The sequence below is a fragment of the Pholcus phalangioides genome, unplaced genomic scaffold (genome assembly GCF_987345545.1).
Source record: "Pholcus phalangioides strain wild (caught in Gottingen) unplaced genomic scaffold, Ppha-v1.0 ptg000008l_1, whole genome shotgun sequence".
In the NCBI taxonomy this organism is placed as follows: Eukaryota; Metazoa; Arthropoda; class Arachnida; order Araneae; family Pholcidae; genus Pholcus; species Pholcus phalangioides.
Window position 1 is genome coordinate 449226 of NW_028301601.1, and position 24561 is coordinate 473786.

A 24561-nucleotide genomic window follows, 5' to 3' on the forward strand; every position below is an offset into this window, starting at 1 on the left:
CAAATTTTGAATAAAAAATGAAAAAAATGAATTTTTCCCCGATTTCACAGGGAAAATAGTATAGGCAGAGAATGAATAATAGTTTATTGTTTATTATTAAATGTATAAAATTATTTAGTATAGTAAAAGTTGGAAGCCATGGTAAAAGTTGGAAGGAATGGTGAAAATATTCATGCTATACCCAAGCAGTTGAAAGATGCATTCGCCTAGTGTCTGAGGCGTCGGAAGAGACAGGGCTTGAGTTTATCGAACAGGATAAAATCAAGAAGCCATATCAAACATTTTAATACAAAAAAGCATTACAACAAATATGTAAATCTTCAAATTAATACATAAGTTCAATTTTTATGTTTTATGATTTATTGCTTTGATTTAAATTTATACTTCATGTATTATTATAAAATTATTATTTATAAGTTTATATAATTTAATACCTGAATACTCTGCAAAATTTATAAACATTTTTCATTAATTTGCATTTAATACATTTTAATGCATTTAATTACATTTAGTTACATTTAATTACATTTAGTTACATTTAATTACATTTAGTTACATTTAATTACATTTTCATAAAAGTGTGAGTTTTTAACTATTTTTGGGGCGCTTGGGCCACCAGAAGATATGAATGGATTTCAATAAAAAACATTATACAAACTAATATGGCCAAGACAGAATTTCCCACCCCACGTCACAAAAGTAATTTCAACAAAAAAATTTTTTTATAAATTTTCATGAAAATGTTAATTTTTAACTAGTTTTGGGGCACTTGGCCCCCAGAAGTGGATTTCAATAAAAAAATTATGCAACATATATAATTATATCCAAGACACAACTTTCCCACGCTACGCCATAAGTAATTTCGAAAAAATTCTTTTTTTTATAAATTTTAATCAAAATATCAATTTTTAACTATTTTTGGGGCGCTTGAGGCACTGGAAAGTATGAATGGATTTCAATAAAAAAATGTTGCTAACTAATACACCTAAGACACAACTTTCCCACCCCAAACCAAAAGTAATTTCGAAAAAAAAAATGTTCCTATACTTTTCGATCCACCCTAATATAGGGTGCCCCGATGCGGCCTTTATCTCATCAACCGCCTGTCGTAGAGGTACGATTCCAATTTAAAAAATTCTCAAATTCTCACAATTCAAAAATTGCCCTGCACCAGTTTTAAGAGTGAGAATATAATGTGTCACAAAATAAAAAATCTTAATTTTTATACGGTCCCCTTGTCTTCTAATTTCCAACTAGAAAGTTATTGTCCTGCCTCTTATGAGCCCAACACGAAAAAATAACATGCTTCACCGGGAGATTTTAATTCAGAATTTGGAGAAAAGTTGGAAAATAACAGCCGAAACTAACGGACAACGCTTTTCACTCATTTATGCTGTCCTTTCATAACAAAAAATTGGCCCTCAATTGCTTTTAAAACATACCTCCATCCTAATATGTGTACATTCATCCGTCTTAACTAAACCCGAAACTTTTCTCCAGGTCCCAACCCCATCTCGCTGTAATCACCACAAAATTTGTTAATCGCGACAGTACCCAGTTGTCTTGTTCCAGACTCTGCCACGAAGCTGGGCTGGAAGAGATCTCGGCAACGGTATGATTCCAGTGGCAAAGTTCTGGCGTCCATTCATTCAGTACCCAATTGTCCGGGAAAAATATGTTGTAAAAATTTTTTATGTTTTTTTTTGACACAAAATAAAGTGTTCCAGACTCTGCCACGAAGCTGAGCTGGGAGAGATCTCGGCAACGGGATAAGTCTAGAGGCAAAGTTCTGGCGTTCATTCATTCATGTCCTTTCGTAACTTCTCACCACTTTTTGAATTCGAATATCTCAGCTAATATCGCAGTTAAAAACATGGGATATCTTTTGTTGGATGCAGAAAAGACAGGGAACAACTTTCTAATGGGAAATTAAAGGACGGGGGGGGGGTGCGTATAAAAATTTAGATTTTTTTTTTTATTTTGGGACACACTGTATTTTCATTCTAAAAATTGGTGCTGGGTAGTTTTTGAATACATTTCGAGCATTTTTTAAACTGAAACCATACCTCTACAATAAACGGTTGATGAGATAAAGGCTGCATTTGCACTTACAGAACACCCTGTACATTTTTGAACTTTTATTACCGTGAGTGCAGAGCCCGCCGAAAGAGAGATCACACTCGTCGCACACCCCAATGGACGGCTCTGATCCAATATGATTATGTTAAAAACTTACCACACGCTACTACTACGTACGCACTACGTAATATTTACACCTATTGACGCCGTCATGTTGCCAACCTTGAACTATGAAGGAAGGAAAAAAAGAGTGAAAGTTCCGATTTTCCACACCATTTATGAAAAGCTTATCCCCAAGAGAATGAAAAGAAAAAAGACGAGTATAAAAACCGACCGTCCTTCAAGGGAATCTTAACCAGTCGAAAGCACAAGAGTCATATCGAAAGTGTCGGTTGAACATCAATGAAAAACATGTGTCATATTAGATCGAGACCCATGTCTGAATCAGATCTTTAACCGACAAAAGACGATCCTTCAAAGATGAAACCTGGGACCAAATCATCTTTATATTGTTTCGCTGTGCTGTTACTGACCACCTCTTTGGCCAAGCAACCGGACCCGACGGGCCCGACGAGAGTGATAGCCGGGCCAACGCCATCTACGAGTGGCAATGATGTCCAGCGGGATGCGGATGACCCCATCAACTGGCCAGTGGACAAGACTGTCAGAAATACTAAAGAGAATGTGAATCTCATCATCAAAACATTATTGCCGACTATGTTGAAGGCCTCCGAGGGTGTCTCTGCGGAATGTTTGAGAAGCCTCATGTATTTCTCGGTCGGGATGAAGCAGATGAAGGACTGGGCCGGAAAAAGTGAGTGAATCTAATAATTATAATTATTTAATTTCTATTCAGCCCTCACTTATTTTTGAGTGGAGGCCCTGGGTAGGATTTTTTTCTCGAGCCTCAAATTGATTTTTTAGTGAATATATCATCTGAAAAATCAAAAACAAATTATTTATCACCTGGGTCCGGTCACGCACCTTATGAAACTCATGATCTTAATACTCTCAAAACTTCCATGCTCTTAATATTTAAAGACTTTCATGTTGTTAGTGCTCTTAAGACATTTATGTTGTTAGTGCTCTTAAGACATTTATGTTCTTAGTGCTCTTAAGATTTTCATGCTCTTAGTGCTCTTAAGATTTTCATGCTCTTAGTGCTCTTAAGATTTTCATGCTCTTAGTGCTCTTAAGATTTTCATGCTCTTAGTGCTCTTAAGATTTTCATGCTCTTAGTGCTCTTAAGATTTTCATGCTCTTAGTGCTCTTAAGATTTTCATGCTCTTAGTGCTCTTAAGATTTTCATGCTCTTAGTGCTCTTAAGATTTTCATGCTCTTAGTGCTCTTAAGATTTTCATGCTCTTAGCGCTCTTGACTTAATGCTCTTTCATGACGGTGGCAACCAGAGCCACCGATTTGGGAATTCTCATTGACGAGCGGCTTAAGTTTTCTGAACATTGTTCAGCGGTGGTCATAAAAGTGAATAGAAATGCTCGGTTTCATTTTCAAAAAGGTGTCTCCGTGTTCTCCTATAAAGTCATTCTTCCGCTTTTCCAAGGCTTAGTTCGTCCTGGACTGGAGTATGTTGTAAGTTTTTGGAGACCATACCTACAGAGGGACATAGACTTGCTTGAAGGGGTGCAGAGAAGAGCTACGCATGTCCTTGTTGGCACGCAGGGCTTGAGTTATGAAGAGAGAATTCATTTTTTTGAATATGTTTACATTAGATGAACGCAGGTGTCAAGGAGATATGATGGAAGTGTTCAAAATTTTCAACGGGATCGATGGGATGGACCATGAATTATTAACACGCCATCAATCGACTGCTTTGTCATGAGGACACCAGTATCGATTGGTAAGGGACAATTCTAGGTTATGGTGTCGCAGGGAATTCTTCTCTAATATGGTTGCTAATATTTGATCATTTAATCATTTTTGTCCCACCATGGTCATTTTCTGCACACGAGGGCTAATTAGACCGGGACCTACATTTTATTGCCGATTCCGAACGGCAGGCTTGTTTTTTTTCATACTCGTCGACGGGTTGGTGCGCTAACCCCTCGATGGGGGTCTCCTTGCGGCAGAAATTTTTTCCTGCGGTCTTGTCGCTGTTTTTGTTGTATCCCTGTGTTAGGAAATTTTTCTGACAAGGACGAACCGGGTATCGAACTCGCGATACCTCTAAACATCCTTTGGTACTTTAGGCGAGCATCTTATCGACCTGTGCTACCGCGCCCCTGGTTGTTAATAAATGGAATAGCTTACCCCTGGAGATAGTGAATTCTAACACAACTGACACGTTTAAGTAGAAATACGATAAATATGTTGGGGTAAATCGAAAAGCCATCCATATGTAGAATAAGACAACCATAAATATTTTTTATGAGCATTGTATAATATTTTATCATGTATATATATATTGTTTATAATTTTTGGGATTCCTTTTTTAATTGGGGGTTTCTGTGCTTTTGAAATAAATGGCATCCATATTTGCTATGGTCACCTTTTTTCTCAGCCACCTCATTGGGCATTTTGCCTTTGTGGCCTTGTATTTGTTTTAAGATTTGCATGTTCTTGATACTCTGAAGAGTTTTCGTGCTCTTAACACTCTCTGAAGACTTTTTGTACTCTTAGTACTCTGTAGACTTTTGTACTCTTAGTACTCTGTAGACTTTTGTACTCATAATACTCTGAAGACTTTTTGATACCCTCAAGACTTTTTAATACTCTGAAAATTTTCACTCTTTTGATACTCTGAAGATTTTCGAGCTCTTTTTCCTCGCAAGAATTTCAACAAGAAAGAACAACTTCTCACAAGACAGAACAACTGAATGTTCTCAAGACTTTCTTGAGAATGCTCTCAACTTATTTCTCCAAAGACTTTCCGCTAGAAGGTTTAAAGGCAGCAATTCCAGCGTGACACAACTCGAGCTTATCACCATGGGTAGGTTGACATAAGGCAACTTATAGGAGTTCACCGGGATGTGAAACGCGTTGGAGGAGTTTCAATAGAACTCAGTGTTTTGCACGCGCTGCCACCTGTTTTCGGAAATAAGTTTAACGCAAAAGGTTGGTGATGATATTGCCATGTTTTATGGAACGTCGTTTGACTGTCGACCCGTTGCAGAAAAACATTTGTTTACGAGATGCCATCACGTGTCAGTCTCAAGGTTGGAAAAGAAAGCAATACTCACCCATTGCCCTAGTTTAGGACATTGGTAAGCAAACGTTGTGTGGTGCCGTCCTATAAATTGTAGGTCTTGGTCATAGACAATTATGTATATGTAATGATTATCTGTATCAAAATTCTACAGCGGAGATTCCAAAATATTGTGTCGCGAAAACTTGAGTTGCCGTAGGGGGTAGGCCATGAATTCTAAACAGAAGAAACTTCTAATGTTGTAAATTGAGAAATCTGAAGATTTTGAAGCAATGTTTTTAATGGTCTATTCCTGAGCTGGACAATTCTCCAAAAATTTACATGCCCGAAAAATGTTATGGATTTACTTATTTTAAAAATTTTCAAAAACAAATTTATTTATTAGCATAAAAAATATCGAAAGTGATACGCATATATATTCTTTTAAATAATTGAAATTTCCAAAGAAATTCGAAAATTCAAAAAGAATGTGGGTTCACCTTTAAAAAAATCTAAAATAATTCAAACGTAGTTAGCCATAATTTTCTGCGCTGTTGGCGTCGGAAAAGAAGTCATTTACAATTGACCTCGCTTAGAGAATCATAGCCGATTTACGGCAGGGGTCCGGATGACAGACGCCGGCCAATGATAGGGTGGCCAGATCATGGCACTAAGAAACCGGGGCGCATAACACAAATTTACCGATAAAAACCGGGACATCTAGAAAAAAAACTATCAGAGGGCATAATAGTGTCGAATTGATGGGCAATTGATAAAATTACCTATTGATACTAAAAGCCTGAGCATTGTTGTACGGTTTAGTTCAATGTTCCTCAACCTTTCTCTCATTGTAGATCGCTAAAATTAAATGAAAATTTTCACGAACGGCATAAATGGGAAAAATAATTTGCGAACTGGTTATATAAAAAAATATTAAGAGGAAAATTTTCCCTACTCTGCGACTTATTATATTTCATATTTTGCTACTACAAGAAAATTACAAGAAATCACTGTAAGCTAGGAACCTTGCTGTCATCTATTGAATAAAAATGAAACTATCTGTTTTGTAATTCTCAAAATAAAATGGTTATTGGTTTTGAATCAATAAGTAGGATGAAAATAAAACACATGGAGTGTAAACCTATAGTTTTTTTTTATTATTTATTTTGCTTATTCGCGTAAATTTTACGCACCAAAATACCGGTTACTATGTTTTTGATGTTTATAAAGAATACTTTAGTAAAAAACTTTAAAACATATTAACCGATATTTTGGCACACAAAATTTACACCGGTATGCAGCGTAAAAACAAATAATATATGGTATCACACAACATACTTCGTAGGTTTTTATGCTGCATACCGGTTTGAAATCAACAACTAACTATACATCACAAATTATAACAGATAGTTTAGTTTTTATTTGATAGGTAGCAGCAGAGATCTCATATTTTTGTGATGGGTATTTTCCGATATTTTTGTGTAGAAGAGAAATGCGGCACAAATATTTTCTACAATTTTAGATTCAATCGGGAAGTTTTTGTTTCTTTCGGAAATTTTATAAGGCCATATACTATATACATATATATGTATATATTTGAAAAAATATATTTTTACGTTTTTATGCAAACTTACTCTTTTTCTCTTCTTCCATGAATACCATTATGATTCACTATTTCTATTATTCACTATATTCACTTGGGAGCACTATTTCGCTGGAAGTGAGGTTTCTTCCGTTTTCTAAAACAGCCCAGTCGCAGTATATGATTTTATTTTGAGCCCAGTTGCAATGTATGCAAGCCCATGACCAGCAACGGGGTGCTAAATATTAGGACCGCGAAAATAGATCAAAATACGTTAACTACACGATTATGTTAAGGCCAATTTCAAAGAAATGCATTCAAAGAAAGAATTTCTTTGAATTCACTTTCTTCAATTCATTCAAAGAAAGAATTTCTTTGAAATTCACACGTGTGTAAACTAAACGAAAAAATGTTCAATTTTGTATTATATGCCTGCATCTGCCATGTGGTTGAAACTAAAACATGCATCTGCATGTAAATGAAACGTAAATGAACATGCATCTGTGCCATTGACTCAGCTACATTTTTTGACTAACAGGTTGTACATAAAAATAAAGCCTGTGCTTTTCTCTTTCAATTAAAAAAAAACGGAGAATCGGCTTTAATTAGAGATAAAGTCAGTGTTGCCATTCCCCAAGTTTTAGATGGCAAAAATTAGAAATATGATTTCAAGTATCATTTCACACGAATAGCCAAAATATGTAAATTTTACGTATCGCCTAAATATGTAAATTTTACGTATCGCCTAAATGTGTAAATTTTGAAAGATAATCAAAACGAAATACCATACAACAAAGAAACTAGATGCTATGGCCATTTTTTAAGGTCAGATATAGAATCAGCACCGAAAAATTAAGGATAGTTAAATTTTTCTATGTAACGAAAAACTTTGTAGACTAGTGTTGTTAATGTGTACGTTAATCAGAGATGTGGAGGTATTTTGCATAATTTATAAGTTGTGTAAAAATGAATATGACTATAATAATTCATCTCACTTATCTGCCATGTTACCTTTTTCTCCGTGAAAAATATTTTTAACCACTGCATATGTGTTTTGTAGTAGTATATTCTTTCATAGGGTTATTCATTAGCCATATTTGGCAATTTCTCTGACAGTTGGTAATATGTTTGGCTAGTATAACCTAGTTTGAGTGTATATTCAAAAGTGGAAGCAGTGTCACCAGCATAAATAGCTTTGATTAAGGGAGCGGAGGTTACCTTCGAAGGGGGTGTTCTTTCTGTCCATTGCGATGTTAAACACATAAAGGGTGCTCGCAACTAGAAGAATATTAAAGATACTTGTAGACTTAGAAGAGATGAAGTTATTGCCCTAGAATATTAAGAAGTCACCAACGAGTGTAAGGCAAATATACGAAAAATACAAAAAGTCTTGATGCATTTCGACACACAGTGGATATCGTCTTCAGAGGAAAAAATATTTAACCACTAATCATACGCTGACCAAAGATCCGACTTGGGTTGGATACCAAATCTTAACTCTCAGTTGCTCAGCCGAAAGAAAAATATACGTCTATTCACTTGTACGTGATCACTTTCTCACCACGACGTTTGACTTGTATATTTTTCTTTCCGTTGAGCAACCGAGAGTTAGGTTTTGGTATATGAATTTTTCGTATATTTGTTGGTGACGTAGTGCCTCTTAGTCCGCATAGATGGCGCACCTCCCCAACGTTTCTTCTTGTGCGTACTTCTTGTAAAAATTATTTTTAACTTATACTGCTGGTATGTAAGCATGTCGTTTTTTCTTGTACTTACTAACTAGTTATACATTAATAAATTGTTAAGTTTTTGATAGTTTTTATACTCTGACTACGTCAGGATAGTGACTTCTTAATACCTGTAGACTTTCATGACACGTGTATGACACTTTGGCGAAGAGTAACCAGAAAATCGGAGAGATTCGACGCGATTTCTTCATGGATGTTACCTACCTTAAATGACAATTTTCACATGAACTTGACTCTATGACCGCCACCAACACTGTTAATTGCTGATAATTACGGTAGTTATCAGAAATAACTAATTATCTTCACTGTTTTTGTCTTTACCGCATGATTTGCATGGATTGTGAAAGTCTAAATAAGAGACGACTCCAATGCTTAAAAAAAAATGGCCGAATGTGATTGATCACCTTGAAGACATTGAACATGTTGACATTGATAGGATAGCCTCTAATGAGAGAGAAACAGAACAATTCACAGCCAACCCACCCGGCAATGGCCTCTAACCGTGTATCAAGTTTGCGCAATCAACACGGATTATAAATATTATCGTTGTTACTTATTTTTTGTATCACGTGTGGGCTTGAAACACGTGCGGAAGCAGACCTTCAACTCGCGCGACCATCGCCTTCAGATAATATATCATCAAGATACCTGGCATTGGCTTGTGATAAGGTCAACATCTTGTGATGACCTACCTGCTTCTTGCCTGCCTACTCACGAATTGTCAAGAGCAGTGGGAAGGGGCGGCTCGTAAGGAAGGCGCGCGCGCCCCTCAAGAGAATTTCCAGGCATCAGTTTGATGCTCTAAGTTATCTGAATGTTAATTTAATGTCTAAAAACTGATATATATCCCGTGGGCTTTATTACTGTTTGATTAAAAAGTATTCAGAAGCGAAATATCGTTTCCATTTGCGATAGAATAATTTAGAGAGAGATCCTAAATAATTTTGTAAGAGATCCTAGTAAACGACAAGTTCAGTTCACATGTGAAAACGTGAGAGCTCTGTAAGTAAGGATGTTGCAGTGGACAGGTAAAGAAAAGTCCTACGCAGTTTGTTATGTCTTCCCCCGCGCACTAGACCACGACCTCCTATATAACCTTATCTAGGTGGTCGTGGCTAGACTCAGCGCCTCAATGATGGTAACTAGTGACAAATTTCCCATATCCGTGCGAGAAAAATTGTTGCACGAAGGAATTTTCTTGACATTTGTGGAAATTTTGAGCTCATCAAAGGAAAAAAACAATAATTTTATTAATTATATATGTAGTTTCAGGGCCGTAATTCAACTTTTTCCAGGGGGGGCAAAGCACATGTATATCTATATATTTATATATATGTACACCATTTTTAGTGTATTTTCAAAAGCACCCCCCCCCCCTCTAAATGACGGGCCTGTGCAGTTCACAGAGTTAGAATAAATATCTTTTAGAATTATATCTTTAGTTCCATGGTGCATGCAGTTCATTAATTTACTAAGCTCGTACTTGACTTTTTCACCGGTAGCTGGAAACACATTTTCCAAAGTGCGTGTGAAAAATAAAAAGAGAAATTTTTCTCCAATAAATATCGAAAAGGTGATAAAAAGTAATAATCCATTAATTCGAAAAACATAAACGATTTAGTTTGGACACAAGGATAGGATTTTATTAAATAATAATTTTTTTTTAAATAGTTACCTTTATTGCCGACAGATGACGCAAAAATTTAGAATGTTTATACAGCGCTATCTGCAGGTAATAACTATAACTGTTGTGGAGATGAAATTTCTGAATTTTTGAATATTGAAATAATTCATGCCTTTTTGTAAGTAAACGTCAGGATATCACCGATGTATATAACAAATGTTGTTATATACAATGCGTTTTTAAAAAATTCATTCAAAATGTTGTTCCACTTTTTCGATGTGGAAAATATAGTTGTGAGAATTTTAATAGGAATGACTCTGAAACCCCTCCCCCTTTTCCATATGTAAAAAAAAAATTGAACATAACATGCAATAAATATATATTGTGTAATTATATTTATTTTATTCATAGTTGTAAAGGATAAACCATTGTGTCTCATTTGTAATGAAACCGTGGCAGTCTTCAAAGTAAAGAACACATCCCGTCACTTCATTTCTGAGCACAAAAATTCCAATTATGAATAAATGGCCGGCCCACCAAAATTTTTTATTTTTGTTCCCCTCTTAAAACAGTTTGCCCAATACTGTGTTAAGCCATTTTTTCCCTTTTTATAACTTATAATTCCTTCGACTGCGTTGTTTTTGTGTTTTCTCTGGACGACACTCATTTTGCAATAATTTGTGAAAAAAATCCTCTCTTGTTTCTTTTCAATCCTTCTCTACACATACATACACTACACACCTCACGCACATGCGCAAACTTGTCTTTTTCCTTCACATACCACCTCTGGTGATCTGTAAGTCACCAGACAGCCTGCAAGGGTTGGGCAGCAACGGAAGCGTTCAATTCTGGTCAGGCCTTTTTTTTTTTGGTATCTTGTATCCACAGTGTATGTTTTGAGCAAGGTATGTTACATAACTGAGGTAAAAATATATAGAAGTGAATAGGACAAAAATTGTACAACACAAAACTGTATGTTATATCCTCAGTGTATGTTTTAGCCAGTGTGTTACTCAACTTGTATTTCGGCGCTGATGGACTGGCTGCATGCATTGCAGGGAAGTCCGAGACGTGCCCAAGACGAAGATTTCCAGCAAAAAATGGCAACTGTCTCTCAATTGTTAGACCAATAAGAGCCTCTGTCCCGCAGGGTTCTTGTTTGGGACCGCTGCTTTTTGCACTATACATCAATGACTTTCCATCTCCTCAGCGCGGAATGCTTGGTGTATTTGCTGATGATGACATCCTATTGACCAATTACAAAAAAGGAAAAAATGTATTGAAAATTTACAAGAATCAGCTGAAGACGTTGAAGACCGGTGTCAAGACAACGATATAAAATTAAATCATCAAAAATGTCAATATATTCTCTTCACTAGACGGTACAAATTTTCTAAGAGGTCCCATATACATCGGCAACACGATGGAAACAAGAAAACTCCAAGTCAAATATCTAGGATGTATAAGTCGCTCTCATTTTCTCCTCAGGTGACGTACGTAAGAAATAAGGCCTCACAAACAGTTGGGATGTTATAAAGAATCACATTTCCACAGGCCCGGCTAACGTTGAGGAATAAAGTAATTCTTTTTGAAACTATTATTCGTCCTATTTGGACGTATGCTGCCCCAGTGTGGGCTCATTCCAGTCTTACAAATATGAAACGTCTGCAGGCGCAGCAGAACATCATTCTTCGTCAGTTTACCAGAGCCCCCGGTATATGAGAGGAAAAACATCCGTAAAGATCTTGACCTACCACTAATACAGGAGCTTGCAAATGCTCATTTTGACAGGCTACGGTCTTCTGAACATCCGCATCTTAGAGAAATTGCCTATTGTGACCCTAAAATCGCCACAGTACACTCTAGGCCAATGGACGTGCTAAGCGTGGATTGGGTGACGAATTGATGTGATTTTCAGAGCATAATCTGTGTAAGGTATTGTGTGTATAAATATAGATAATTTGGAAGGGGAAAAAACCCTTATCTCGCTTATTCATGTGGTTACTCTTTTTCTTTCTTGTGCATTATATTATTTTTAGCTTGCAAATTACAATTCTCCCTTATTTTGCAATATAGTTCTATATATATAGTAAAAGTTCCATTTTTTATATAAAAAACTGAAAACAAATTAATTATGTGAACTGGAAAGAAAAAGTAAAAATATGAACATTGAAAATTTCAAAAAGAAAAAAAATCGAAGAATTCAAAAATGAAAAATTCAAATAGGAATTCAAAAATGAGAAAAGTAATAACCAATGTCTAGGGCTGTCATGAGGGTAGAACACCATGACATTGGCTTAACACAGAACGTTTCTGAGAGCATTTCTTGGCCTCCATAGCCTAAATAGATGACGATCTCCCGACGTTCTGCTGTAGTACCATTGAATTCAAAAGTCAGAAGGAAAGCCAAAACAAATGTTTTTTGTCAAGTTGAAGAAAAAAGCAAAGTTGCAGTCAATATATAAAATAGATGCAGAAGGTGCAAGTACATACCATGTGCTAGTTCTATTACCATGGCGGTTATATTCAAAGTGAACAGTTATTAGTGTGAGGAGGAAGTAAGTCCAAGGTGTATGGAGAGGAAACCAGTTGCATATTAACATTTTTTTGAAACTATTTAATGAATTTTGAAAATCGTTGGCATTATTACAGATATGTTTGATGCGAGAAATTTTAGGGAATACAATATTTTTGAAAACCTTTTTGCTGATATTTGAATTGTGATTGGTTGGAAAATTGACTTTGAAATTAGTCTTTTCTTTTGTCCTGGATACCAGTTAAGACCATATTGTTAGCAATGTTTATTTTTAAGTCAAAGTTTCGACAAAAATTTTCACATAATGTACATTTTTCTATATATATATATATGTGTATGCATTTTTTTCCTGATTATTTTTATTATTAAACAATGCATCAATTTAATATCAGTTTTATTTGATACTAGCTATAATACCCGGCGCTGCCCGGGTTTTCTTCAATGAGGCTGTTTGGATCACGTGATATCTCCCTCTTTCTTTGAGGGAAATGCAAACCGTGTCTAAGTTAACCAATATGGCGACTTCCTGCGCGACTTCATGAAATAAACAAATCTAGATTTAAAGAAACATAGAAACGAATATTTTTTTTTTCCTTTTTTTTTAAGGGGCACTAGGTATTTCGATCCCCCTCCCGAACTTCAAGTTATCTATTTCTGCCTGTTTCTGCTTCCAAAAATGCTTAAAGCTGTGGAATTTCTTTGATGTACTTTGCGACCCATATAATTGATTTTAAAACAACCTAAACTATATCATATATCTATGCAGTTGAATATAAAAAGACAATACGGAGAACTGAATTTTCATGCTTGAGAAGATATAAATAAAAAGTTGAAATTAATGTTATTGCATGGATATCCAACTCGAAAGTAGGTCCAGATAATTACTTCGTATTTAATCTTCTGGGCTTCGTATCTCTAAGCGAACTCATTATTTCAAAAATCGAGAATTAAATTAAATTTTTAAAATTATTGATGTGACAGAAAACCCCACCAAATTTCCGCATTTCTGCATTGAAATCGGCAATTTTAACACTGATGAGGTTAATTTTATTTTAATAACTATGAGGATCACCCTTTCCCTGACCCTCAAAGTGATGATGATTACGACGTCTATTCAAAAAGCCTCCTTATTGAGAGTATTGAAAATGTGGCAAAGCATTATAAAGGCATAAATTATTATTCATATAGTAACAGGATTAGAGAAGTAATAAACCATTGTAAAGGCATATACATGTCTGAAACCGCATTGATAGGGAACCACGGTAACCAAATCAAACGTTCCGAAAGTGATTGTTGAGGCCCAAAAACCAGCGTTGCCCGACACTTTTGTGCCCGTTTGGGGCATTTGCCCTGCTTTGACAAAATTTTAAAGTAGACTATCGTTCAAGTAAAGTCTCATTTGGTATATATGCAAAATTTGTCGACGATCGATATAAAATTGTAGATTTGTATAGAGAACATACATACACACACAGACACACAGACAGAAAATCAATTTTATATAGATAGATTGCAGATGCTGTCATCGCAATTCAGAGGCATTTATATCTGTTCTTTTTTTTCGCAATTAATCGCAGTTATCTCATTTATTCATGATTTTCTCTTGCATTGTCTTATTTGTGCATAGCTTGCAGTTGCATTTTCTCCTTATTTTGCAATGTCAGCAATATGGTTATTTTTCGTATTCTTGGTTATTATTGTTATAATAATAATTTTTTTTGGATGAACAAATAATGCTTCAAATTCAATTGATGTGATTACAATACAGAAATGGTGTGTATCATGTCTTCGTTATAACTTTTTCTTTGACGTTCTTGATGATAGTTATACACGTGACTGATGCCAGTTCTATAGTATCTGTACTGCCAAATGAACTTGTTTCACAAAAATTTTGGCATGAACTAATCTTTTATTGATTTAAACATCTCTGATTGGTGTCTCTCGATTATGTGAAATTTTATAAGTATTTTTTAAGTATAAGGGTTTTTTAAGTATCATATCATCAGCTACTTCCCTTATCACATTTCCCCCTTTTTTCTTCGACTGTGTTGTGTTGTATCTCGATGAGCATTCATTTCGCAAAGATTTGTAAACAATACTGTCTTGGCTCTTTTATTCTCTACACATACATACACTACACACCTTACACACATGCAGAAACTTGTCTTTTTCCTTCAAATACCACCCCTGGTGATCTGTAAGTCGCCAGACAGCCTGCAAAGGCTGGGCAGCGACTGAAACGTTCAATTATAGTCTGGACTTCTTTATTTCATTTAACGTCAAAATTCTGCGATGTCGGGATTATCTGAATTTTCAGTCATCCGTGTTAGGTTCGGTTCCCGTTAATTCCGAGAACCAGGGGCCCTAATGCATTTGAAAATGTATTTCAGTCAATATGGGGCAGAAATATCTTTTAAATGTTTAAATACAACTCAATCTCCTTTTATATTCATATTTCATCTTTCAATATTTTAATGAGGATCTCCTTCTTTTTTTGATGTGATAAAGAATTGTACAGGGTGATTCATATAGAGCCAGCTCCACAAAATAAGGTACATCACAAAAGATACCATACATATAATTATGTGCTTAATATACACCTGCAAGTACTAATGTGGCCGTAATCTCATCAGCCGTTCGTCGTAGAGATATAGTTCCAATTTAAAAAGTAAAAATACAAAGGCCACAACAGACAGAATGCCCAACGAAGTGACTGAAAAAGATGCCCATAAACAATATGGGTGTAGGGTATATATCTAAATTATATTAAATGGTCAAAAGGCGATCAAAAATTACCCTGTACCAGTTTTGAGAGTGCAAATACAGTGTGTAAAAAATATATACAAATCTAAATTATTATACGGTCCCCCTGTCCTCTAACCTCCGATTAGAAAGTTCTGGACCTGTCTCTCCTGTGGTCAACAGAAAAAAATTTCATGTTTCTGAGTGCAATATTCGCTTAGTTATTCGAATTTGAAAAATCGGAGAGAAGGTGGGAAAAAAACAGAGTATAAAAATGAGGGAAAGGAACGTTGTCCTCAAGAGTCAACAACTTTCTGATTGGAAGTTAGAGGACAACGGGACCGCATAAAAATTTGGATTTTTTATTTTGTCACACACTGTATTTCCATTCCCAAGACTGGCATGGGGTAATTTTTGAACGCCAAGCGGGTTATAGCACAGGGTGGCAAATTCGAGGGAAGAGTAGTCAATAAAATTAAACTAGAATGGGAGAATTGGGTCAAACTTCGTGTAGCTCACAGGCGGAAAAACCATAAATACGCCTCTGAGCCTGTCCAGAGCGATTTACTTGTTTGATCTTTCTATCTGTCACTGTTTCAAAGTCATGTCATTTCAAATTTAAAGGGACTTTTTTTGAAACACTCCCTGTATCTTCCTGATTAACTTATTCTTTGTTTTGGCAGTGTTCGATGCGAGTGCCAAGATACCCTCTGGGGTGCTCATAGGCACCACTCTAGCCCTCGGCTCCTACGACGAGTGCGTCGACGTCATTGTCACGAACGATAAAAAGCCCACGGAAGAGGTGTTCAGGGGACAGTATTGCCTTCTGGACCTTCGATCGCCAAAGTCGTTGCTCGCTCCAGAAGACGTCGTCGCCAACGCTTCCAGGATCAAGAACTTCAACTCGACGGTGAGCGAAATAGACATCCAATATAACCATAGCATACTCTCTCACAACTAAATTCAATTGTGATGAACTGTTTTATATACAAAGTGATCATAAAATAACTTTGCCGATATACGAGCTTATACTTGCCTAACAGACGTGAAAATCTACGCACGTGAAAGAAATTCGAGATGGTATTTCAGGGCATGCGCTCGAGAATGAAGAGAACAACAAAACCGTAGCTATCACGTCTAGGGGGTCACAGCAACAAAATTTTGAAGAATTCAAATGGCAACACTCATTTTCATGCATTTCCAAGTGATTGGTGAGGTGAAAAACCATGAATGTCATTGACACGGTACTCGTAGCATCATAAACAACGGTGCAGGACGCAAAAATTGAATATCGAAGGACCAGACACACTCCGCTTTCCGTCTCAGAGAGATATTGAAGCGTTCCCGAAGGATGGGTGTATCCGGAAATTCATTAATTTATGTGAAAATAACAAACAACGATATTTCACATATACCATAAGGAATCTGGGTTAAACATCTTGATCATAATATCGTCCACAGTTAATCAGTCCGTGATGTACTGTTGTCCTTATGTAGATAGCAGGTCGCAGAAAAAGAAAGATCTCGCCAAAGGGTCGCTGTGCTAACCCCTCGGTGGAGAACTTCTTACTGAATTAGTGTGGTCTTTATTGGTTGTTTCCACAAATCTCTTTGTCTGCGTCTTCCCCCGGCGTGTATGATGTTATACGTCCCATTCCGACGCCATTCACACAAGGTCTTTCGCTGCGCCGATCACTTAACAAGATATAAAAGTGAGTGTTGCCAATTAAATTCTTTGAAATTTTGTTGTTGTGACTGTCACCGTGAGAGAGAGCTGGGGTTTTGTTTTTCTCTTCACTCTCGAAAGCATACTTTGAAACACCAATATCTCGAGTTTCATTTGCGTTCGCCGATATTTGCGGCCGCTCTGGGCTCGTATATCGGCAGTTATTTCATGTGCAAGCTTTCCCAAATTGTTTGCACAGCGGATATCTCCGCAACCGTTGACTTTAGAAACATACTTTCAATTACGAGAAGTTTGCAAATGACATGCAGTTACTTAAAATCTCAAAATTTGTTTGAGGGGTCGTATAACTGAAAAATTTTTAAAAAAAAGGCATTTTTGTACAGTCCCCGTGTGCTAAAACTTCCGATCTTTGAAATGTGGATCTGTCTCTGAAAATTCATTTGCAAAAAAATTCATATTTTAAAAGTAATATTTATCGAGATATTAGATATATAAAATCACTATGTTTTGACAATTTATCAATGTGTTTTGGCACGTTTTCTTTGGTTCAAAAGTTGCCATTTTTATTTTCTGTACACAAATTGAATTAACTCGACCATTTTATTTTTTTATTCACAATAAATGGCAATCACGTTTTTGAAAATTATTTTTACAATTACAGAATTTTCACAGGTACTCTTCTGCATAGGCGTACGCAGAATTTTCTCAAGGGGGGTTTTCAATTTTTCCTTCTCAAGGGGGAGTTAAGTTTTTTCCTGCAAAATAACACTATAATCTCGGCTTAAGGGGGGGGGGGGGTTAGAACCCCACCCCCCTTTTCGTGCGCGAATGCTCTTCTGTTATAACCATGCCACGCATTTTCGATACTAATTCGGTGTATTTTGGCTTCTTTTCTTTCTGCCCATCTTGTTTCAAAAAACGAACAAATTATGGCCACTAAAAAATTATTTAACACTAAACAGGAGGCATAAATTCGAAGAAAATTTGCCAAGACAAAAAAAGGCGCCAAGTAATATAATTATAACGGAAGAGTACCTTTTAAAAACTTGAAATTTAATTTACGTTTCCCAATTTATGAACCAAACCCTCAATCATTGGCGATAAATTCTGAAAACTTCGAAGTTAAATATCTTCCTTAATATTTCAATTAAAAATATGTAATTTTTTGTGAATGACTTCTCAGCGCCGCACTTACATTTCGTTGATTGGAAGTTTTAACACTCAGGGTCCACATAAAAAGCCAATTTTTATGCCATTTTTTTTAAGTATACTACCCCTTCGGAAATTCGAAAAATTTTCAGTGACCACACGTCATTTGAAAACTTTTTGTTATTGGAAGTGCACCTCTAAAATCAACGGTTGCAGAAATATCTGCTGTGCAAACAATTTGGGACAGCCTGTACAACTCTTTTTTTCTGTTGCTCTGTTTACGTAGTTCTTCAAGGTGTTTCCAGAGAAGCGAGGCTTCGGTAAGAGGTTTAAACTCGCCACGGCCCTGTGCGTACCGTCGACGTGTACCGAGGACGATGTCCTTCAAGTATCAAGCGAAGGTTTGAACTCTATTTCTCTATTTAATTAAAGTATAGTGCAAGAATTCACTATATTGTACATATTGACTTAAAATACACTTTATTTTGTATATTTATATGTACAATAATATCGCTACAAAAGAAACAACCATTTGGCTTTGTAGTGATACCTTCCGATTCATGCCCATTTGATACAATTCGATTTTAATCGAACTCTAACTGTAACTTGTGCTTTTTTTGTACCGTTCCAGTCATTCGCCAACTCGGTTTTTCAACTTCGATATTGGGCTGCGACGTGAAGAGTGATCCACAAATCAACAACAATCAACTTGCAGCCATGTAAGTGCAGTTTAAAAATGGTTATCATCAAGCTCCAGAGCACTTTCCAATATTAGAATGATTTTGAAAATTAACACGATGCGTACAACATGTCTTTATAGCTGCGTATTGGCGCCTTTCTTGGTTCTGATCGCCCTGGGCACGTTGGTAGACGCGGTGTCTTCGTTGTTTGCTGATCCTAAGATTCAACATGAGAAAGGCTTACAAAGTAAGTTGTTTTCCTGCATCTAGATATACGGTCCCCCCCTCCCCACACACACACTAAAAAATCTCTATTAGCGAGGTGGGAGAGCGGAAAAGCGCATTGGCCTCAGCTGAAACAAAAAATTTACTCCGCCGTACGCAGGATTTTTCAAGAGGGGGTGAGTTTCAACTTTTTTTTTCTCAAGAAGAGGGGGTTCGTTTTTCTCTACTACTACTATCATAACTCCACAGACCACCATAAGCCACATATGCACCTCGTCCATATTCATCTACGGAACTGCTAACGAATTGATACATGTTGGAATGTGCGTGTATGTGTTATGAACCTAACGTGTAGTTTTTTCTGTGTAATGCTTGTTATGTGTGATGCTGTCACCTGACATCAATTTTTCTAACTATGATATGAAGTGTAATGATTCAATAACTGTAGGCATGTTGCTGTCTGTGGCGAGCGGTCATTCAAGTATTAATTCAGCATCGGGGGGGGGGGGGGGGGGGGTTTCCGGATTTGCTGACTTTTGATGACAAGGGGGGGGGTTGAAGGTTGCTTGCGTCATCAACCACCCTTTTTTGAAGATATGAACTATTCTAAGCTGCTGACGAAATTTTTTTCTGACAATGGGGAGGGGAGGGGGGTCAGTGTTTTGCTGGGGAAGAGGGGTCAAAAATGGCTAAAAATCTGCTTACGTAAGACTTGAATGGCCCACGAGACTTTTTAACGGGAAGATCGGCTCACATTTGCGCCTCGAAGTTGGGAGCTACAGAAAACCAACTTCAGCCGACCGCCACTGCGGTGACGGTGGGATTCGAACCCAGGTCCTCGCAATGGGCTTTCATTCTGTCTATACTACGCCACAGAATTACACCACCTGGAAGCTACAGTTATTTCGAAAACACTCCAGAATGGAAAGAATTAAACACCTTATTTTAGATACGTCATAACAAACGAAGACATTGAACATTGAAGGACCGGACACACCCCGCTTCCCATTTCAAAGAGATATCGAAGCTTTCCCGGGGGATGGGTGTATCCGGAAATTTATTAATTTATGTGAAAATAACAAACAACGATATACATATATACAGTAAAGAATCTGGATTAAAAACAAACGAAGACAAGATGACAGTCACGAAACAGTGCCAAGGAATGAATGTTTCAGTTCCCTCACAAGGTGATAACAACCCTTCACAGACCCAGACCACAATCTTCTGGCATGAGATGAGATATTTTAAAGTTATCTCACAATGTCTTTGTGTGCAGCTTCTGTCAGACAATAAATTTCCTTGATTCCCGTTGCTGTCAATAAACAATATCGTCTCGCTTTTATGTATTATATATATATTACTGCTGTCAATTCACGACGGGGCCTGCCACTTCGCGAATTGACCAAAAGTTTTGACCAAAGTCCAAATCACACAAATGATTCGAACTTTGGCCAGCCATTTCGCGAAGTCACCGTTAATCCCTGGCCAAAGCTCGTTGTGCTGATGTAAGACGGCCCGGTAGGAGTCACATTTTTTTAAAATCGCCAACTTGCGATACATGTGTATATCTAGCAGCTGCATCGGACTGGATTGATGCGACGAGAGAAGAAACTATAAAGAGACACAACTCACTAGGTAATAAATTGCCCGTGGCCATAGACCTGAGTTGTGCTCGGTTTGAAAGAAAGAAATAATCACTCAAATACAAACACAAATTCAATTTATATTCAACAGGCAAAATGCCAAAATGTACTGATGAGAAAATTAACTGAAAATGTGTCACGTAAAGTGCTATGGAACTCTGCTGCGGTGATCTGTAAATATGCTACGGGTCGCGGAGCTGGTGAACTGGAACTATACCGCGGGCCACTTGAGTAATCAGGAACTGTGCCGTGGGTCGCAGAAGTGACCTGAGAATGCTCCGTGTGGACACTTAAGTGGTCTGGGACTGTTCTGTGGGTCACCTAAGTGATCTAAAATGTGCAGCGGCCCACTTTTATGATCTAAAGTCGTGCCGCGGGTCACTTAAATTATTTATAAAAACTAAATTAAACTAATAACACTTAAACTAATAACTAATAATACTAAATTAAACTAATAACACTTAAACTAATAATACTAAATTAAACTAATAACACTTAAACTAATAACTAATAATACTAAATAACACTTAAACTAATAACTAATAATACTAAATAACACTTAATGAATCTGATCTGTAACTGTGCTGCGTGCCACTTGAGTGCTATAGAACTGTGCCATGGGCATGGGGGGGAAGAGCATTGCCCCCCTCCCAGTGTCAAAGGTGAAGCCAACTGACCTGAGATATATGCGTATATATGAACTGACATGGTCATCATCATCATCATGCCCCCCCCCACGACTTTAAAGTCTATCTCCGCCTATGGCCACGAGTCACTCAAGTAATCTGTGAAGTGCCGCTTATATATATATATTTCATTTCTACAGAATCAGGTTTGTGGTCGCGGGACACATCAGATGACTAGGCGGGCCCTGAGTTGAATATATATATGCTGACAATAATTGATTGTGTAAAATGATTAATAATCCTCGCTTTTCTTAAACAATGTGCAGGAAACGTGGCGAGCACCTTCAGGATCTTCTCGCTGTATTCGAACACGAAGAAATTCTTGGAGGCACCAAAAAACGACGGCAAATTGAATGCTTTAGCGGGGATGCGATTCTTCTCGATCACTTGGATCATACTTGGACACAGTTACTATTTTCCAGATGACCTCCACTTCGCAAAAATGAGTAAGATAAACTTCCATCCATTAAGGGGGGGATCTTCTACCTTTTAATATGGTAAAACATTCTTATGTAGAAACATTTTTTTTACTAAAAATATTATTTATCCATTGATTTATTTAAAATTTTTTACCACGTACATTTGATTGTGTACGCTATCCTATGTTAGTACAAAATTTTATACATCTTCAATACTTAGATTACTAGTTTTACTTAGATTACTTACTTAGTTTTTTACAAATTTGAAAAAAAAAAACACATTAAAAGCATCGTTCGCTCATGATAAAATAGTACGACATCAATGAAATTGAATAAACATTGATTCAAAATAAATACAAATACAAGACCACAACAGGGAAAATGCCTAAGGTCGGACACATATATACAGGACACCCTGTATACATTATAAAATGTAATACACTGCCGATAAAAACCAGAACCTCCTAGAGATAGAAGGCCTCAACACTCAGCTTGTGACGTCAGTAAGCAGTCCATTTTCCCTCAGAATATTCAGGGAAAAAAAATTCCCTGCTCGTGCCAGTATCATCATTGTGAGGAAAAGAAATGATCTCGGGTTCAGAATTGGCGATTTCTATGCCCCACATCCAATCACTACGCGGTATTTGTGAGCCAATCAGGAAGGTTCTACGCCAAAATAAGAAGAAACGAAACAGGATGCTGTGTTTCAAAATGTGGCAAACTTGCTAGGTAGTCTGAATGACGTTTATGGCAAACAGTGCAGAGGCCTTCTATCTCTAGGAGGTGATGTAAAAAACCCCTCAAGCATGGGTGGAGATACGGGGGGGGGGGGGCGTGCTCAAAGGTGGAGTTGACTGATCTAATGTATATACTGTATGTATATATGAATTGACATCATCATCATCGTGCCCCCCTGAGACTTCCAAGTCTATCTCCGCCCATGCGCTCGAGGTACAACGGCTGAATCATCAGTCACAACATTGCGTTCTTCTCTTTCTTTGATGACACTGTTTAGTTCAGAAAATGACGAAAAAGATTTGAGATCCATTAATGCAGCGGCTCTCAACCGGTGCTCCGCGGAGAGCCCCCCCCCCCAAGGGCTCCGCGACTATTCAAGGAAAATAAGATAAATCAGTAAATTTTATAGATAAATAAAAAAATTTGATTGTTGAAGACCGGCAACCATTGTTGTCCGATAGTTTTTACCCATTTCGGCATTTGCCCAGCTCCGACGAACTTTTAAAGTATCCTATCGCTTAAGTCGGGCTCCGTTTAGTATATATGCTAAATTTGGCGAAGATCGATCTAAAATTGAAGATTTGTATAAAGAACATACACACAGACAAACACAGAAAATCAATTTTATACATATAAGATAGATATCAAGTACAATATGCAAAAGTTTGAAGTTATTTAAAATATTGTATGGGCTCAAAATATGGTGGTGGGAAGAGTAACTCAACCCCAATATCTCTATAGGTATTATCGAGATGGAGGCAAATATTGGACGGGCTCGGGATGATGGACCGGATGCAAGTTTACGCACATGATAATTCGGTATTATATAGTTAGCTAGCAGTTTATTTGGCATTATACAAGGTGCATAGAGCAAACGGGGGTATAACATTTTATTGGCGAACCGTTGATCTTAGAAGTACACTTCCAGTTAGAAAACGTTTCCAAATAACGTTTCCAAAAACGGAGGAATTTTTGGGAAAACAGTGTTAAATGCGGGTAAAACGGTTTTCCCGCTGTTTAACGTTGTTTTTTCCACCAACTTTTCTCCGTTTTTCGAATTCAAATTTGTCAGTGAATATTGCACTTAAAAACATTAACTGGGTTTTGGGGCACACGGGGACTGTATAAAATATTAATTTTTCTTATTTCAATAACTATACAACCCCTTCAAACATGAATGACATATCTAAGTGCCATACGTTGTATGAAAACTTTTTATTATTGAAAGTATACCTCCAGGATGAACGGTTCACCAGTAAAATTTCATACCCTCCGTTTGCTATGCACCCGGTATGGTAAGTAAGTAAAATAAAGTATTTTATCGATACTCACCAGAGCACCAATCAAGGATGGCAATGTGCATACAAGACGGAGAACAAAACAGAAATAAAAAACGCACATAAATCACGCATGATCGTTGGAAAAAGCTGAATAGGGAACAGGGATTGGCTATGACGATAATACTGACGCCAGTCACACTGGCGGTCAAAGATAACGGATAAGTCAGCTCGGTATTTCAAGGAATCTTAGGTGAATTTAGTATTGACTGGAAGGAGAATGTGCTGAGTACTGTACTTTGTTGATTTTAGCAGAGGAAAATCTTTTTCACCCTTAAAAAATGCTCAACATGCTCGAGAAGATCCGAAAAACGTCCGAATCCGACAGCTAGATCTTTGTTTTACGCAACGTACAGAGTAATGGATTGCGTACATTCTAATTTCTTGGTTATTAATTGATTCTTCCGTTTTTCATTCTAGAGGATATGTTCACATTCACGGAAACGCAATACGATATTCTTTTCATGGTGATCCAGAACACTGCTCTTGGAGTCGACACTTTCTTTGTTGTTACGTGAGTAACTTTTTGACAGTAACCGTA

At 37.0% G+C, this 24561-nt stretch overlaps 1 protein-coding gene across 1 annotated transcript in view; it reads left to right on the forward strand.

Moving 5' to 3' along the window:
- The first annotated feature begins 2445 nt into the window (after positions 1–2445).
- Positions 2446–24561, forward strand: part of LOC149083464 (nose resistant to fluoxetine protein 6-like) — a 62813-nt gene continuing 40697 nt past the window's right edge. The window contains exons 1-7 of the mRNA XM_089233978.1: positions 2446–2893; positions 16137–16363; positions 18576–18690; positions 18921–19008; positions 19110–19216; positions 21793–21972; positions 24441–24534. Coding sequence (XP_089090104.1) covers positions 2560–2893; positions 16137–16363; positions 18576–18690; positions 18921–19008; positions 19110–19216; positions 21793–21972; positions 24441–24534 — 1145 coding nt within the window. The 5' untranslated portion in view covers positions 2446–2559. The remainder of the gene's footprint in view (positions 2894–16136; positions 16364–18575; positions 18691–18920; positions 19009–19109; positions 19217–21792; positions 21973–24440; positions 24535–24561) is intronic.